Here is an 18,479-nt window from a genome sequence, read left to right as displayed (position 1 = left end):
ACTGCTCATTCATCAAACGGGATGAAAGTGCCCACCATAGGTAGTTGCCATGCAGGTTAAAAATAATGCCTGTAGTTCAGCGGGCCCAGAGTCTAGAGCACAGTGAGCACACAATAACGATTCAAACAAAGACAAGCTCAGCCAAAATGCTTGTAATATGCACTGAAAGAATCCTTGGTAAAAACAACCTCCATTATGAGACTGAGGCCCCTGGCATTTCCTCCTAATGAGTTTTCATTCTCTCAAGAAATGAGCAAACAGATTACGGTCTCTTCCATCAAGCCGAGTCTGCCTTAGATTGCTTCATTCTTGCTGCATTTGTCTATTGCAAATGAGAATATGTCATTTCTGCCAACCTCTTGCTTAAAACCTCCTTATTTGGAAATCCCACTTGCTTGCTCTTTGGAAGTTGTATTGTGATTGGATTTCACCTGAGGTTCATCATTCCTGCCCCTGGGGAAGAGATGAAAGGGGTCACAGAGTCCTTCCACTCGCCGGAATTGGCAGTGGGTGTTCCCTGCAGAGGTCTGACCCGGGCTTCCCTGTAACCTCTTTGATTTGCCAGTTCTGACTCGGGACTGTTCACAGGGCTGAAGAACCTTCAGAAAGGCTGGAGTTAGGGAGGATAACCCGGCTCTTTGGGGAACAGGGGTTGAGGGTGTGAGCACTGCTACAATTTCACTATACAAAAAAATTCTATTTTGAGAAACTTAGCAATGCTGGTGAACAATCAAACAAGCCTCCTGATTTCACAGAGACCACTAAGGTTGATTCTTATGTAAAGGAACATCTGCTGAAAATACTGTACTATTCTACCCCAAAATAGCATTTTTCAATGTTTAAGATATCTGCTTTCTGAATCAGAAAAGAAGAAACTGTGCAACATCCTAATGACAAGGTTTTAAAGTCCTTGAAAATTTAAATTCCAGTATCAGTCTGGAAAATGCATTTATTCCCCCTTCCACCGCTGCATTTCACAACTATTTCTAACATGATATCCCCTAGAAGGTAGACTGGATCACAACTAGATGGTTTACACTGAGTTTTCTAAAGGAAACAAACAGAAAATATGACAGAAGGACTTTAAAAAGCTTAAGATTGAGAAAGAAGTATTCATTAACTTATCCATTCAAAATCACTCGTTACTTTCCTATTGTGTACAGGACACTGGGAAATGCTGGGGCTACAGGCAATAGAATAATTTGGAGATGAAGAATTCTGTATGAAAACCTATCCCTACTCCACCCAGATTTCTTTTTTTTCTTTTTGTATATCAAATATGTAATGGGCACAATTATTCACTTACTTCTACACCAGTGAATTTTCAATATGCATTCATCATTTAGGTGTTGAGCTGGTCAAAAATGGGGGGGGGGACAATATTTTTTGAATGGAGAGAGTGAACTTTTCAACTGTAACACCCACTTCGTGATCTATAAAAGGGTAACCTTTCTGCCTGGCTGACACGGCTTCCTCTCAGGCTGTGGCCACCTTCCCCCAGCTGTGGGTCTCTCCAGCAACACCATGTCACTCTCAGGGCAGAACCCGGGGCTGTCCTGGCGGCTGTCTTCCCAGAGTGGGACACTGGGCGGAGCCAGGGGCGCGTCTGCTTCCAGGGTTGGAAGTGGCTACGGGGGAAGTGCCCTTGGTTTTGGAGGCAGCTATGGGGGAGGCTTTCCCGCTGCTCCCATGTTTGGTTCTAGCTGTGGCTTTGGTGGAGGCTCTGGAAGTTTCTTTGCAGAAGGACTGGGCACTGCTTATGGGGGAGGCTTGGGAGGGGGGTTTGGAGGCCTGGAGACTGGATTTGGAGGAAGCCTCCTCGGTGGCTGTCTAGGCATTCTCTCTGGCAGTGGGGGAGGCCTTCTTTCTGGATCAGAAAAGGAAACCATGCAAAATCTTAATGATAGATTGGCTTCCTACCTGGACAAGGTTCGAGCTCTAGAAGAGGCTAATACTGAGCTAGAAAATAAAATTCAAGAATGGTACGAAGCACGAGGATCGGGGACTGAAGACCCTGGGTCACAGAGTGACTACAGTCAATATTACCCACTGATTGAAGACCTCAGGAATAAGGTAAGAATGCGGTTTTTGGAGGGGCTTTGGAAATTGTTTTGTTTTTCTTTCTTTCCTTTTTTTTTTTTTGCTATTACAATGTTTTACAGTGATAATCACCTAAAACTTAGATATTTTTTTCAATGCAACTACATTTGGAACAATTTCTCATATCGAGGTATTTAGTTCCACTTTATCATTTACCACAAAGTGACTCTATTTCCACTCTCTTTCTGTAGGAAACACATGTTCCTTAATTTTTAAATATTCCATAAACATGTTCTGTAAAAAATTCAAGTGCTTTAAACTCTTAATAAAATAGCACTGTAACATCATCTAAAATTTTCCTGGCGAAAATATATCTGCAATGCTGACATCTTAGGGCCTCGTTTTATGTGTCTTCCCCTACTTTGCCAGATCATTTTTGCCAGCACTGGAAATGCCCAGCTCATCCTGCAGATCGACAATGCAAGGCTGGCTGCCGAAGACTTCAGAATCAAGTGAGTGGAATACAAGAAAGGTTCATAAAAACTGGTATGTCCCACCACCATTTCTTTTCATTCCTTGTTTTCCTGCCTTCCATGATGGCAAATGTCTCCAACCTTGCACTGTGCTCATGCTCCACACACCCAGTGTTCTGGTCAATTTCATTGGGCATTCCAGAAAGTAACCACATTCAAACACAGCTCTCACATTGCACATCCTTAAGTATAAGGTGCTTAAACATATATTCATATATTATGTTATGTTTATATTCATATGCCATATTTGTCATTTGTATTGACTCGTGATGGGACATGGTAATGCCACCATTGTCCTAAACCCCAACCTTACACATGTCAAAATGAATTAATAATGCTTTTGCCCAGCAGTTCAATGAAATGATCTTTTCCCAGATGACACATACGTCTAAAATATTAACCATGCACTTATTTTTACATTCTCCCCTCCTTTCCCATACTCCACCCTGCAGACATAAAGAAGAAATACTAATGTCCTTTCCGCTCCACAAAATTTCCACAGAGGATGTTGCCCTGGTGATGATCCCGAAACTGTAAAATCTTTTTTTTTAAAGATTTTATTTATTTTTAAAGAGGGAAGGGAGGGAGAAAGAGAGAGAGAGAAACATCAATGTGCGGTTGCTGGGGGCCGTGGCCTGCAACCCAGGCATGTACCCTGGCTGGGAATCGAACCTGCGTCACTTCGGTTCGCAGCCTGTGCTCAATCCACTGAGCTACGCCAGCCAGGGCCCGAACCTATAAAATCTTGATAAAAGTTACCAAAGAAGTATCAATGGTTTAAATTAAAGTTAAGCAAAAAAAAAAAAAAAAAGACTAATTATTTTATTTCCAACTGCTTTTAGGGCCGTGTCTGGAACGGCACCTACAGAAGGCCTGTTACTGTTCACACCAGGGCAGCCAGCCAAAGGGGCCATTGTTTCCTGGGGCTCATTGCTGTTTGGGTTCCTTGCTGGTAGAAAAGTGTCATTACCTCATAATTGTTTTCACTCTTCTCTGACTGAGCAGTACCCTACCATGAAAGAGGAAAGGGGGAAAATTATAAAAGCAAAAACAATCTCACACTGCAATGCTGCCGTCTTAAAATAGTCACACAGATTTATGCACAAAATAGTCCTGAAGACGGCAGGGGACTTCTTACTCGAGCGGGTGTGTGGATTCCCGGAACTGCTTTGCACTTGGTTTCCAGGTACGAGAACGAGCTGGCCCTGCGCCAGAGCGCGGAGGCCGACACCAACGGCCTGCGCAGGGTGCTGGACGAGCTGACGCTGGCCAGAGCCGACCTGGAGGCGCAGATCGAGAACCGGGCGGAAGAGCTGGCCTACCTGAAGAAGAACCACGAAGAGGTCAGCCGGAACACATTTGCAGTTAGAGCAGATAGGGAGGACCCACTATTTGCCTGTTAAAATGGCCACTTGTCTCGAATTTCTTTGTGCGTGTGTGTTGTGATCGCTGTGTCAGCCGCTGGGGCGGAGGGAGGAGGGGGGAGGGGGGAAGGGCATCCATTGATGGAAGCTCCTGTTACAGTTGACCAGATTGAAGGCAGTTTCTGATTTTGTCGTTTTATCATTAAGTGAGGACAATACGAATTTTAATTACCCTGCTCCAGTGTTTTTTGTTTAATATAGTACTTTTAAAGTCAGAAATCCACCAACAATACATGTTACATAGAAACGGGCTCTGCCGGGAACGATCCGCGCGCGGAGCTGCGGAGCTGCGATACGCCCCAGCGCCGCCCCTCGGAGCCCGGCGTGTAGCGTGGACGTTAATCACACTCCACCAACGGGCTTCCCAAAGGGCTTTCTGCTGGGAATCCACGCCCGGGAGACAAACGGTCTACGGGCCTAGGGGCTGTCTGCCGCCCTCGGTTTAGCAGCTGCAACTGAAACCCGCGCATGCGCCGCTGCTGCCGGGCCAGGCCGGGCCAGGCCGGGTCCGCAAGGAGGCCCTCAGTCCCCGGGACACGGGGGAACTCATCCGCCCGGGGTGGTGGGCACAGCGCCTAGGGCCTACGGTAAGTTTAGGGGCCCAGGAAAACGTCTTAAGTTCCCTTAAAATCAAAAGAAAAAAGAAAGTTAAAAATAACAATAATAAGTCACATAAAAAATCTTAGTCTTTAGGTAAAATATGTTTTAGTATGTTGAACTAATGTCTGTCTTACACCAACGGAGGCCCACAAAAGTCACAATACGCCCCCGTGCCCCTCTCGCACTTGCTGCGCCCAGGAGCTGCAAAGCATCCGGTCTGACAGCCCCGGCCAGGTCAGGGTAGAGATGGACGCTGCCCCAGGGGTGGACCTCACCCGGCTCCTCAACGACACGAGGGCACAGTATGAAGCCATCGCGGAGCAGAACCGTAATGACGCAGAAGCCTGGTTCATTGAAAAGGTACCGCTCACAAAAACAAAAGGCTTTGATCGATACGTGGGCAGGAAAGACGGGCCACGGCGACACTCACGCGTGTCCCCCTGCCCCGATTTTCTGTGTCAGAGCGGAGAGCTCAAGAAGGAGATCAGCGCCAACACTGAGCTGCTTCAGTGCGGCAAGAGCGAGATCACCGGTTTGAGACGCGCCTTTCAAAACGTGGAGATCGAGCTGCAGTCGCAGCTCGCCATGGTAGGGACGGTGCACAAAGATGCGGTATCATTTCAGCTTCCAAAGAAAATGTCGCTTCCAAATTATGTTAGGCCATTGGCTGCCTTCCTCCTTTCACTGCCTCCATTGTTATGTCTATGCCGTTTCTCTCCCACGTGCAGAAGAAATCCCTGGAGGACTCTTTGGCCCAAACCGAGGGTGACTACTGCGGCCAGCTGTCCCAGATGCAACAGCTTCTAGGCAGCCTGGAGGAGCAGCTGATCCTGGTACGTGCGGACACCCAGCGCCGGAACGACGACCACCAGCGGCTGCTAAACGTCAAAGCCCGCCTGGAGCTGGAAATTGAGACCTACCGCCACCTGCTGGATGGCGAGACACAAGGGTGAATAGACAACTGAGGTTGGAATAACCTCAGTGGCTGACCAAAGGGTGCACCTATTGCAGCTTGGGGGGGTGGCAATAGAAGAAAGGGTCCTTTAGTTGACAAAAAATAACAAATATAGTAAAGGCATTCCTTGGATTTATTAAGCGCTCTACACTTTGCAAAGTGGTGTCATTCATTATCTCACTTAAGAACAACCCGTCAATGCTGGGGTGCACAGTGGCACCACAGACAAGAGGCACCCTGCAAAGGACTCCTAGACAAATCACCCGTTCGAGTTCTGACATGTGTCCCGATACGAAGAATCACACTTTAAATGACAGCCACCTGCTCCACCTCGAACCTGTGGTAGCCAACTTCCCAAAAGTAGTAGGAGCTTGGCCTAGTGGGGAGAACTCAGACTATAAGCCAGAAAATGGAGCTTCTGAGACCACTTTGCTTCACCTTGTGGCAGGGTCTGAGAATAAAGGTGCACCGCGCCAAACTGATGCCTCTCAGTGTGCATCGTGCAACACTCCTTGATTTTTTCAGCTGTAATACTAAGACATTACTTTTTCTTTCTTTCTTTCTTTCTTTCTTTCTTGGTCAACAGGCTTCTTAATTTAGATTTTATTTTTCAGTCGCCGTTCACATTCCATATTATTTTGTATGAGTGCCGGGTGTTCGGCATAGTGCTTAGACAATCACACTTCACAAAGGGCTCCCCCTGGTATGTCCACTACCCACCTGGCACTGACACACAGCCACTACAACATTATCATTCAGTCATTCTCGATCAAGAAATTCGGGGTATCTTCCTTACTTGGCCATAGTGTTATGAACATGTCTAATTTTTAGTTCAAATGGCAAACTCTGTGTCTGTCCTCGTTCCGGAAAGCATGAAGTGATACACCTCCCTCGTTCTCTCCGCAGTGATGACTGGGATGAAGCCGCACCCGCCACGGACTCCAAGCCTCAAGCGCAGTCCATCGATTCCTCTAGCGGTACACAGACTCCCTGAGGACCACTTAGAATAAGTCAGAGCCACACCTATTAGTGACTAGAACTATAACATCTCATTGAACACGGCAGTACTGTTAGTGATGTATATTTATATTCTGAGCCAAGGGAAAACATGTATGCGTCCCTGCAGAAAAGGAGTAGTCCATCCCGAATTAAAACTTTTCACAAGCCCAGGAGAAAAAAACCTACCCTGCAAAAAGGTGTGATAAGCCTCAGAGGTACTTTTTAAGTGCCAAGAAAGAAAAATATTTTCATTTGTGCATAAGATAACACTGAATACATTTCATTTTCATTGAATAAAATGCATTGTTGAATGCAAAATTCACCTTCGAAAGTTAGAATTGGATGGGGTGTAGCAGTCAATCCCTAGTTTAAAGGCTGAGTTGAACACCACCAATTTCGGATAAATATTTGAAACACTAACTTTTGCCTTCTTTGTTCGGTCTTTATCTTCAGACGCCACCAACACCCCAAAAATGAAGACAACTGTGCAGATAGTGGTGGACGAAGAAGTGATCTTACCCCAAGTTCAGGAACTTGAAGAATTAATGTGAAATTTCACCAGATCTGCCCCGTGATTGCTCCCTTAGGAACAAGGAATTTACAAGTGGAAATTATTCCTTTTAGAGTAAGACGCTGTGTTAGTTCAATCTGTCTTTTTGTCTGTTTCATTTTCTTTGGATTCCTATTCCCTGTGATCCTCTTTGCCCTTCTGAAATGATATTCCCGTATGAATCATCATGGCCATGTTGGTTTTTCTAACAAACGAAAATTGCCTTTTATCTCTCTGGACCTGGCGTAGTCTGTTCATAAATTTCCTTCTAGTGACCCGGAACATGTTTTTACTCACAGGAATTTGATACGTAGTACTGTTTTAATAAAGTAGATTTTAAAAGACAAATGATTGTAACATGAAACCCACACCTTCCTGATTCCGACAATAATGTCAAGGGCACAGAGAGAGGTCTGTGAATACTAATAACAAAGTAGGTGAATACTGGGGTAAAAACACCAAGGTCTGAGATTAAGTTAAGAAGTTCCTTTGGACCCTGGCTGGTGTGGCTCAGTGGATTGAGTGCTGGGCTGCGAACCAAAAGGTCCCTAGTTCTGTTCCCAGTCAGGGCACGTGCCTGGGTTGCAGGCCAGGTCCCCAGTAGGGGGTGAACGAGAGGCAACCCCACATTCATGTTTCTCTTCCTCTCTATCTCTCCCTTCCCCTCTGTCTAAAAATAAATAAATAAACTTTTTAAAAAAATGAACCAGAAAGCAGAATACAATCATTAAAAAAAAAAAGAAGTTCCTTTGGAAGGTCTCTCCTTTTTAACATTTGCCCAGTAAGTTCGCAGCAAAATTATACTGCCCACTGCAGGACAGGACAGCTGTCCTGTTAATTTTCTGGGGCCTTCTTTCATTCAGTCGAGAAACACTTACTGAACCCCGACAGCGCGCCCGACTCGAGACTCTCCTGGGAGGGGTTGCTACAGTGCACGGGGCAAACCCATCGCAGGGCACACGGGCACACGGAGGGGAAGGTTTTACACAGAAGCCGGCCAGGCAGGGAAGGGAGAACAGACACAGAGGAAACACACTGTAAAGGACACAGGGTGTGACCACCATTGCTGTGATGTCTTTTCTCCCATCTGATACCGGGAAGGCCAAGGCTGGCGGCTCTACTGGGGCGGGTCAGGCCCATAAAGTCAGTAACAGATGTCAGGTTCTGGGTTGGGGCGGACGGTGGCCAAAGTCCAGGCCTGAGCAGACAGTGATTCAGTCTGCAAGGCCAGAATCAGACGGCGAAAGGACAGCAGCAGCAGCAGGGTTTGTGATGAAGAACCTGGGCTCTGAAGCCAGACTGTGTTCAAGTTCTGGCTCTGCGGTGTGACAGCAAGTAACAATTTCTGGGTGCCTCATTTTCCCGATCTGCAAAGTGGGATGGGTTTTAGGAAGATTTGATGAGGTAACAACATACATAAAACACTAGGAACAGTCCCTGGTGCCTAGCAAGCGCTCAGTATTTGTGTCCTGTTGTTATTTGCTGCGTGGAACCAACAGGGCACGGAGAAATCAGGGAGCTGACGAGCGAGGAGTGTGAAAGGGAGCAGCAGGGAGGGAGGGAGGGTTTGTGCAGACCTGGAGGAGCCCAGGCGCGGAGGGCGGACGCCCGGGGCAGGTTTGTTAAGCCACTTGGAGATGACTTGCTTCAGTGTGCAGCTTTCTGACGTCACACTTCCTTTCAATGTTTGCTAGTGGTTTCGGGTGCTCCGTTCATGTCACTTGGTTATTATGCAGAGCAAGTCAATTCTCTCTGTAGCCCTCCCCCTCCAGAACATGTCCTAGGAGAACCTGACCTTTCAGACCCAAAGGGCTGACCAAGGCCTTTTCCTGAACAAGGCCCAGAGCCCACAAGTGATGCCTGATGCACATAGTTTCTGTTCTGAGTAACATCTGTTCTCCTTGCACGGCATCTGAATTGTGTGAGCTTCAAAGGAGAAAGGGGTTTTGAACAAGTGTTAATCTGGTGGTCATTTCTTAGCCATTACATTTCTTAGTTTCCCAGCATTCCCTTCTTCTGGAAATATTTTCCCCATTGGGATCCATGAGGCATCATCTCACTGGAAGTTTTTTCTCAGACTCTGAATATTGGCTCAGCCCTCATCTCCTCTCTCTAAACTTCCTCCCTGGGTAACCTCATCTAATCCCATGGCTTTAAAGGAAACACCTACGGATGAATGTTAACTAGATTTACTGTGGTGGCCATTGCACAATACACAAAGTCTGCCCGGAAAAGTCCAGCCATTGTTAACGTAACAAGAATGGTTCGCGTGACATCGATGTAACCTGGCAGCCAAGGAGAGTGGGCTGGAATGTGCACATGTGATCAGTGATGACTTCACTGTACTAGTCGGTGCGGGTAATGGATGATATTGAGTGAGCATGTGCACTGTGTGGCCGTCGCATTCAAAATGACTGAGCAAGTAGAGCAACGAATCTGCATCAAATTTTGCATTAAGCCCTGGCTGGTGTAGCTCAGTGGATTGAGCGCGGGCTGCGAACCAAAGTGTCGCAGGTTCGATTCCCCGTCAGGGTACATGCCTGGGTTGCAGGCTATAACCCCCAGCAACCGCACATTGATGTTTTTCTCTCTCTCTCTCTCTTTCTCCCTCCCTTCCCTCTCTAAAAAAATAAATAAATAAAATATTTTTTAAAAATTTTGCATTAAGCTTGAACATTCCTCCACGGAAACTACTCAGATGATCCAGAAGGCTTTCAGGAACAATGCAATGAGTGCAGCACGAATAAAAGTGTAGCACAAATGCTTCAAAGATGGTGGAGAATCTGTTGAAAGTGATCCACGTTCTGAAAGGCCTACAACAAGCAGAACACCTGAGAATGCTGAAGGTGTACGGGCTGCAATCAACAAAGATCAGAGAACTGTGTGAGGTCCCAACGTACCTACTTTGAAGGGGACCGAGGCATCATTGTCCTATGTACAATGTTTCTTGTATCTTGTCTCTTCTTCAGAAAAGGTCTCTTTTCCAGATTGCATGGCTGGATACTTTCTGGACAGACTTCATACATAAACATGGAATCATTGTGTTGTACAGCTGAAACTAATATAATGTTGTATGTCGGTTACACCTCAGTTAAAAATGAACAAAGTGACCATCTACACGTTGATTAGTTCTCGTGGAGACTCCCAAGACGGCCCCGACGATCCTCACCGCTTGCTGCTCACGGCCCTGTGTGCCGTCTCCTCCCACGACCAACACAGCGGGCCTCCTGGACAAGTGACAGTGCGTGACCTTCAGCGTCAGGTCCCACGAGCATCTCAGGTCTGGCTTGGTCACTTAGAGAGCTCACTCTGAGAGCAGTCAACTGCCCTCAAGGTTATTCCATTCAGGAAAAAAAAAAACCTACCTGAAAATATCAGTGATTTCATAAAATTTCCCATCCAAAATCAGTGTTATTCTGATAATATCTCAGTTGAAATATTCTACGGTCCTCAGCTGGCGAAGGAAGCGTCGTGCTTCTCATTGAATGTACTTTGCCCTGCACTGACTGCCAAGAGTTACAAGTGGCTCCGCATCCTTCTCGTGAGGTTCCAGCCCTCGCTCACCGGACCACAAGCCCTGATCCAATACAGAAGCGAAAGGTCCTTTCGGACTCAGCCACTAATGAGTTACAGAAGCGAAATCTCTATCTTTAAATAAAGCAACTCGTAAGAAAAGAAAAATTCCACCACAGGATAGACAACAAAAGACCAGCATATTATTTATGACTATTTTAAAATCTCAATTTTTACTTCTATATGCATTTGTTGTGTGTCCAGGCTAGAAAAAAAGTCTGGAAAATACTGTTCATACTAACCTGTTACAGCGGTTATGTCTTGGCTATTAGCAGGGAACTTGAGGAATATTTTAGTTTTCTATTGTACATCTTTTAAAATGCTTAACAAACTACATGTATAACTTTGATATTGGGGGTAGGTAATTTTAGCTACCCAGAACAAATAGTCTACAAGTAAGTAGGTCACAATAGAAAGGGAAACATCTAGAAAACAACCATCTGTTGCCAAAGCAGTCACTTGTTTAGGCTATGCAAGAGCACCACCTATTGGAATATTAGGAAATGAACTTCAAAAAACTGCCTCATTTCTCTCCTGGTAGGAACGTAAACTAAGTAGTACAGCCACTCAGGAAAATAGTATGAAGGTTCCTCAAGAAGTTAAGAATAGAGTTACCATATGACCCAGCAAACCCTCTCTGGGTATCTACCCCAAAAATCTGTAAACATGTGTTCACAGAGATACGTGCACCCCTGTGTTCACTGCAGCATTATGCACAGTGGCCAAGGCCGAAACCACTCAAGCGTCCTCCCATAGACAACTGGATAAAGAGGATGTGGTTCACATATACAACGATACTACTAAGAAAAGATGAAATACTGCCATTTGCAACAACATGGATAGACCTTGAGAATACGATGCTAAGTGAAATAAAGTCAGACAGAAAAAGCTAAGAAGCATATGATTTCACTCATGTGTGGGATATACAACTGAAAGGAAATCATGAACAAGAAAAACGAACAAACAAGAACTAGGACAACAGCAACAGTATGGCGGTTACCAGAGGGAAGGGGTGTGCGGGGCAAAGAAGGGAGAAGGGGCTCAGGCAGAGGAGCGCAGGGACGAGGGGTGACCTGACCGCGGGTGGCGGGCACACGGTGCGGTATACAGGTCCTGCACCACGGAAGCGTGCACTTGAAATCTATGTGACCTTCTTAACCGATGTCACCCCACATAAATAAACAAAAAAAGGTTTAAAAACTGCTTTTCAAACCACTTGAGATATACCTGTTGATATTAGAAAGTTTGGCTATCTTTTTTTAAAGAAAGGACAAGAGAAAAAATCAAACCCTTTTCAAAGCATAAACTTAAACAGGTGGTATTTGTTTACAGAAAATTCACCAATAGGAGGCAAGTTCTATAAGGCATAAAGAAGAAACTAGTAATTATCTAGAGTTTAGAGAATCAGACAGACAATCTGAACTACTCATGCTTTTTATAATATGCTCAAAACATCAAGTGAAAAATTTAGTCACATAGCTGAGTAAATGGCTTTTTAAAAAAGATTTTATTTATTTATTTACTTAAAGGGGAAGGGAAGGAGAAAGAGAGGGAGAGAAACACCAATGTGTGGTTGCCCCTCATGTGTCCCCCACTGGGGACCTGGCCCGCAACCCAGGCATGGGCCCTGACCAGGAATCAAACCGGTGACCCTTTGGTTTGCAGGCCCAAGCTCAATCCACTGAGCTACACCAGCCAGGGTATAAATAGCTTTTAATAGAGTAGTAATGTTTCTTAAGTCTTGGAACTGTAGCTAAGATTTAAATGTTATTTGGCTAATATTAGTATCATAAAATCAAACTAAAAATCAATAGTGTCTTCACTGAATGGATCCTCTTTGTCACTACGGCTTTTTAATAAAAGCTGTGGGTACAATGTTCAGCGTTTTTATAAGAAGATTTATGATGACCAGAATTCACAGTTGAAAACCACCTGGAGAATAGGTAAATTATGGTATATGTACACAATAGAATATAACATACCAATAAAAAAGGATGGAATGAAGCTACTATTGTAACAGGGTGCAGCCAACAGGGATCTGTAACAGGGTCCAGAAGAGCTTGGAGATAATTGGCTCCACACCACAGGGCCGCGCCTGCCCAGAATCTGGCAGCTGTGGCCAATTGTGGGAGGAGCCAGAAATGGGGCTGCAGAGGAAGATTGGCGCTGGGATTTAAATGGAGGCACAACAGCCATTGGGCGTCTCTCATTTTGGGACCACGTGGCTTTGGTGTCTTGGTTGGAACCATGAGGCTTGGGTGAGAGTCAGGACCACGAGGCTTTGGAAGTGCTCCCTTTTGCCACGTGGAGGGTGCTGGGAGGACTGTGTGCATTTGTGGGGAACTTTAGTGTGTGTTATTTCAAATGAGTAATAAATTCCTTTCCTTTTCACGAGTCTCGGGCATTGACAGATGTCTTTCCTCTGGCGGCGGACATAACGAACCTGGGGGGGTTCCTTTCAGTAATAGTATCTCATTCCAGGCCCCCCCTCTTGATGTTCTGCGACACTAAGACAAAAACGCCATGGATGAATTTCAAGACCTTTATGTTGAACAATGAAAGCCAGACTCACGAGAACACATACTGTGTGGTTCCATTTCCACGAAACACTAGGAGAAACAGATCTAATCTACAGTGACAGAAGGCAGGCCGGCGGCTGCCTGGCCTGAAGCGGGTGGAGAAGCGGGGGTTGACTGGTGGACTGGGACGGTCACAGGAGAACCTTCAGAACCGATGAAAAGGTCCTACGATCTGGATCATGGTAGCGGTTACATGGGTACCTCCATGTGTCAAAACTCTTCAAACTGTGCACTTAAAATGGGCATCCTTTGTTGTATCAAAACCATACATCAATGAAGTTCATTTTAAAATAAGAACAACTACTTACTAGTCCGTCTTCACGACGATGCCGTGTTGGAAGCATGAACAGGCCAGGTGGGCTAATCAGCGCGTGCCAGGGTGGGCCTGCACCTGCGCGGAAGTGCTCACTGACGAATATCGAGAACTCCTCGACCTGGCTGCTAAGCCACTGGTAACTTGATCCCGGCCACGACGGGAACATCACCCTACAGCACCCGCCTCTGCCTGTGGGTTTCCCCGGAGAACTGGTGCAGCCGGCACACCGCTGAGCGCGCAGCAGTGAAGAGACAGATGCAGAAGCTGCCTGCCTGGGTTCGGGTCCGGCTCTCCCCCTTTCTAGTGGTTGTATTTATCCCTCTGTCCCTTTGCAACTCACTGAATTTTAGTTGCAAAAAGATGTCATTGCCAATGTTTCCCTCTGCATATATTCTTACAGAAGTGCTATTTTTCTTCAAAGTCATGGAAACGGCCCTTAGAAGCAGACCTTTAAATGACCGTGCTAACGGAGCAGTCGCAGAGAGGCAGCAGAGGCTAGAAGGCAGAACTAGACGGTGTTTCAGGCTTCCCTTGGTGAGTCAGCATTCCAATCGGAACAAGTGACTCAACCTGAGATGATTCATTGTTTACAAAAAGACAATGATAATACGTATGATCACCTTAGCTCTGCATTTTAGAATCCTAATTAAAAACGCCATGAACACAGGGCACTGTGAACCTGGCTGGCCCGCTTGGAGCCCACCCACCTCCTGAAGTTACACACCGCACATGTGCAGTGTCTGCTGAGAAAAGTGTGTCCGTTTTGAAATATTTCATTTATTAGTATCTGCAGATGCCATGGGATTTTTTTCAATCACTCAACGTTGCAACTTCACGTCTCAAATGAGGAGAGTTGCAAATACAATTTCTTTAAGCAGCTGAATTGTAGTTTTATTTTTAAAAAAGCATTCAGTTGGTATACTTACATACCATGTGGGGCATCACATACTTACCCACTTGTGCATCATTCATTCATTCAACAAACAGGTACTTAGCACCAACTGCATGTAAGTCTTTACATATCGAAAATACCCACAGTTTTATGAACGAAGGGTAAACACATGATAACACTTCATACATTTCTGTTGCACTGGGATAAGGTAAGTCATCATTTTCACTGGCAGAGTGTCACTGCCTGCTTGTGGTCCATGCCAATTATTTAACAAAGGTGTGAGGAGACTTAGTCAACGCCTTTTGGAAGATACGACACCTCCTCATTCATTTTTATGAGTTTTTAAGTTTTATAAAGGAGTGACCAGCACTGTTAAACATATTTCCAGGGCGTAATTTTAAATTATGATACTCTTAAATATTTAATTACATTTTATATTACATTTTCGTGACATAAAAGTACCTTCAAGGTATGCTAAGATGTTTTCACTGGGAATACATTTTAAACAACTTCATGTGCTAATTCTGAATGGTGGAATAATTTTACTGCTAAATCTCCCTATCTTATCTAAAAAGTGACTGAGCAGGCTGATGAATAATAAGATAAATTTTCTTCATTGTTTCAAAAAAGAAAACAATCAGCATCTAATCGAGAGATAATCCTGGAACAAAAACTGCAGGATTAGATCCAGAATTTATTCCTCTTCCTCCACCATGTTACAGATAAAGCAGAACAATGAGGTCTACTTTCCCTCTCTCCTGAATCAGAGGTGGGGGGCGTGGTGAGAAAGGTCCTCCAGGAGAGCAGATCTCCCTCCCCTCTGTGACTGGTGGGTGTTTTTGCAGCTCGCAGAGCTAGTAGGAGCTGGGAGGAGCTGGGAGGAGCGAGGAGAACTGAATGCTAACCAGTGGGCCGCTGAGAAGCGCTCTAAGGGAGGGCAGGTCTCGGCAGGGTGGAGGACCCAGTGAACATTTTAGTCATCGTTATCGACGTTATCTGTCACCTCCAGGGCGCACGGGGAACAGCTGCAGACAGGATTTCTGAGGAGTTAAAGGACAATGTAATATTGTAACTCCCAAGGTACAAAACTAACGCAGCAGGTTACACAATTATTTGCTGATTTATCCAGAGGAAATTTTTTAGCTGCATTTTCCCAAAGTATTGGCACTCTGAAAATCTAATCATTCCAAAAATGTGTACTCTACATCATAAAACACTGGCTATATACCCATATATCCAAACACCTTATCATAATAACTTGTCTCTGTTTAAGATGTTTGTGGGTTAATTTATGTTTAGTTTGGTCAGAAAAATTACCAAATAAGAGAGGATTGTTTTAACACATTTATAAATTCAGTCAAACTGAACTTAAGCTAAACTATCCAAGCAAAGTTATTCTACCATCAATGTCAGTCTAAAAATCCTTCAATTGTAACTCTAATTAGGTAAAGATCCATGTCTTGCCCTGGCTGGTGTGGCTCAGTGCATTGAGCGCCAGCCTGCAAACCAAAGGGTCACAGGTTCAATTCCCAGTCAGGGCACACACCTGGGTTGTGGGCCAGGTCCCCAGTAGGGGACATGCAAAAAGCAACCACACATTAATGTTTCTCTCCCTCTCTCCTTCACTTCTCCTCTCTCTAAAAATAAATAAATAAAATCTTTTTTTAAAAATCCTGTTTCTCGAATCCATCAGTTTTTTTATTCATTCATTCAACAGTCTAAGCACATTCTGGCCCTATCTGGCATTTTGCCTTCTAAATATCTGTGATCTAATTCCTTTCCTGCATTTGCACCCCACCACCCTGGTCCCGGCTACCATCCACCCTGTCTCACCTGGAGGTTCACACAGCTTCCACGTGCTCCACCCCTCCCCCCATTCCCTTCACTCCAGCACAGGCAGGCAAGACTGGTCTGAAAGCGCAAACCTTATCCTGACCCTGCATTGCTTACAACACTTCAAAGCTTCCCATGGTCCTTGGAATAAAGACCAACTTTTACTAGGGTCTGGCCCGGCCTCTGTCCTATCTGGCCGGGTCCAGCCTTTCTTTCCTTTCTTTTTTTTCTTTCTTTCCTTTTCTTTCTTTCTTTCTTTCTTTCTCTCTCTCTCTCTCTCTCTCTCTCTCTCTCTCTCTCTCTCTCTCTCTCTCTCTCTCTCTCTCTCTTTCTCTCTTTCTCTCCCTCTCTCCCTCCCTCCCTCCCTTTCTTCCTTCCTTCCTTTCCTTTTCTTTCTTCCCTTCCTTCCTTCCTTCCTTCCTTCTCTCTTTCCTTCTTTCCTTTCTTCTTTCTTTCCTTCCTTCCTTTCCTTTCCTTCCTTTTTTTCTTTCCTTCCTTCCTTTCTTTCCTTTCTTTCTTTCCATCCTTTCTTCTTTCTTTTCTCTTTCTCTTTCTTCTCTCTCCTTCTTTCTTTCCTTTCTTCTTTCTTTCTTTCTTCCCACCCATTACCATTCAGCCCCCTTATACCCTCCCCACCCCTGCAGTCACCACACTGCTGCTCTCCTCCATGAATCCTTTTTCCTTTTTCCTCAATCTCCCCATGCCCTCCCCCCACCCCTTAGCTGCCATCCTGCTCTCTATCCATGAGTCTGTCTCTACTTTGCTTGTTAGTTCAGTTTGTTCATCAGATTCCACATATGAGTGAAATCATATGGTATTTCTCTTTCTCTGACTGGCTTATTTCACTTAGCACATGGATGGACCTGGTTCAGCTTTTCCACAACCCGCCCCTCCCCACAGGCTTTTTTCCCTTGGCTTTGAATGTTTCCTCTCCCTCTCTGCCTAGCTGACTCCTACTCATCAGTCACATTTGAATTCAAATGTTACCTGCCCTGAAAAGCCTCTGCCCACCTGCCCCTCACCCTCTGCCCTTGACTACCCTTGGCCCCTCCTCCCCCTCCTCCACCATTAGCCAAGTCAGGTTCTTCCGTTATGCCCGCACACTCTCCCAGTACCCCGCAGTCTTCCTTCATAGCTCTTAGCCAGTTGTCAGTCACCTATTTGACTGCATGACTGTTGAACTAATGTCTGCTTCTCCTTCTGTAACAGCTCTAGGTCTCTGCTGTTCTGCCTTCCACTGCAGCCCTGCTGTCCAGCCCCACACACAGCAGGCAACCAATACTTGTTAAATACACGTGCATGCAACTGTGTACAAGTGCTAGGCTGTTTGCCCCACAAAAGCGGGACAACTTAACATAGGGCTATGATAACAGAGGCACTCAAGCACTTATTGCATGAAAAGTGAATAACGGTGATACATTTCTTCTATTATTTCTTCTTGAAATAGTCATCAGACTTTTATCTATTTATTTACAAACTCTGAAATTTTCTGCCACCCCTCTTTGGGAAGACTGGATGAACAACCCTGAGCTTATCAGTGCACAGCAGCTAAGCGGTGTCCTGCATTAGGAGGCTCTGAATATATTTCATTGGAATCTATTGATTTTGGTTTATTTTTTAAAAATGCACACGTCATATGGAAAACGAATTCCACTTACCTCATTCTTCTTAAATCCTTTTTAATTAAATTTATTGGGGTGACACTGGTTAATAAAATTATATAGATTTCAAATGTACAATTTTTTTTCATTTTTGTTTACAAAAGGATGTGGCAACTCATGAAGACTGTCAGGCCCAGAGGGTTATGGTGGGAAATATTGTTTTCATGTATTATGCTTTGGTGATTTTGCTTTTTATTTCTACCTCTCTCCATTATTTTTTTAACTATATTTTTATTGTTGGCACTATTACGGACGGATGTCCCCATTCCCCACCCCACCCCGCCCCTTTACACTCCACTGGGCTCGCACCCCGCCCCCCTCTGGCCGTCCGCACACTGCTGTCTGCGCCTATGGGTTATGCATGTACAATCTTCGCCTAATCCCTTCCCCTTCCCAGTCATCTGTATACTGCACTGTGTACGCACCACCCAGAGTGAAAGGAATTATGCCGTCAGAGACTAAACCACTGGTAAGAAGTTGTTTGCATTTTGCCGGGAAATTAATTGAATTCGATTCATATTTTC

The 18,479-nt window shown here is 45.1% G+C and overlaps 1 protein-coding gene across 1 annotated transcript; it reads left to right on the top strand.

Annotated features, from left to right (window-relative positions):
- The first annotated feature begins 1,470 nt into the window (after window positions 1-1,470).
- On the top strand, window positions 1,471-7,330 carry KRT12 (keratin 12). Its single transcript, XM_045837599.1, has 8 exons — window positions 1,471-2,073; window positions 2,470-2,552; window positions 3,760-3,916; window positions 4,796-4,957; window positions 5,060-5,185; window positions 5,326-5,546; window positions 6,459-6,529; window positions 7,005-7,330. Exons 1-8 carry the CDS (start codon window positions 1,525-1,527, stop codon window positions 7,100-7,102), a joined length of 1,467 nt encoding a protein of 488 aa, XP_045693555.1. The 5' UTR covers window positions 1,471-1,524; the 3' UTR covers window positions 7,103-7,330.
- Window positions 7,331-18,479: the final 11,149 nt, after the last annotated feature.

The sequence above is a fragment of the Phyllostomus hastatus genome, unplaced genomic scaffold, assembly GCF_019186645.2.
Source record: "Phyllostomus hastatus isolate PE091 unplaced genomic scaffold, TTU_PhHast_1.1 phas_contig_210, whole genome shotgun sequence".
NCBI lineage: Eukaryota > Metazoa > Chordata > Mammalia > Chiroptera > Phyllostomidae > Phyllostomus > Phyllostomus hastatus.
Note: the sequence above shows the minus strand (reverse complement) of the source record. Positions and strands in the feature narration are given on the sequence as shown.

Coding starts and splice junctions, on each gene's coding strand:
- KRT12 (XM_045837599.1), top strand. CDS start 1,525: ATGTCACTCTCAGGGCAGAACCCGGGGCTGTCCTGGCGGCTGTCTTCC. Junction 5,547..6,458: donor CTGGATGGCGAGACACAAGG/GTGAATAGACAA, acceptor TTCTCTCCGCAG/TGATGACTGGGATGAAGCCG. Junction 6,530..7,004: donor GTCCATCGATTCCTCTAGCG/GTACACAGACTC, acceptor CTTTATCTTCAG/ACGCCACCAACACCCCAAAA.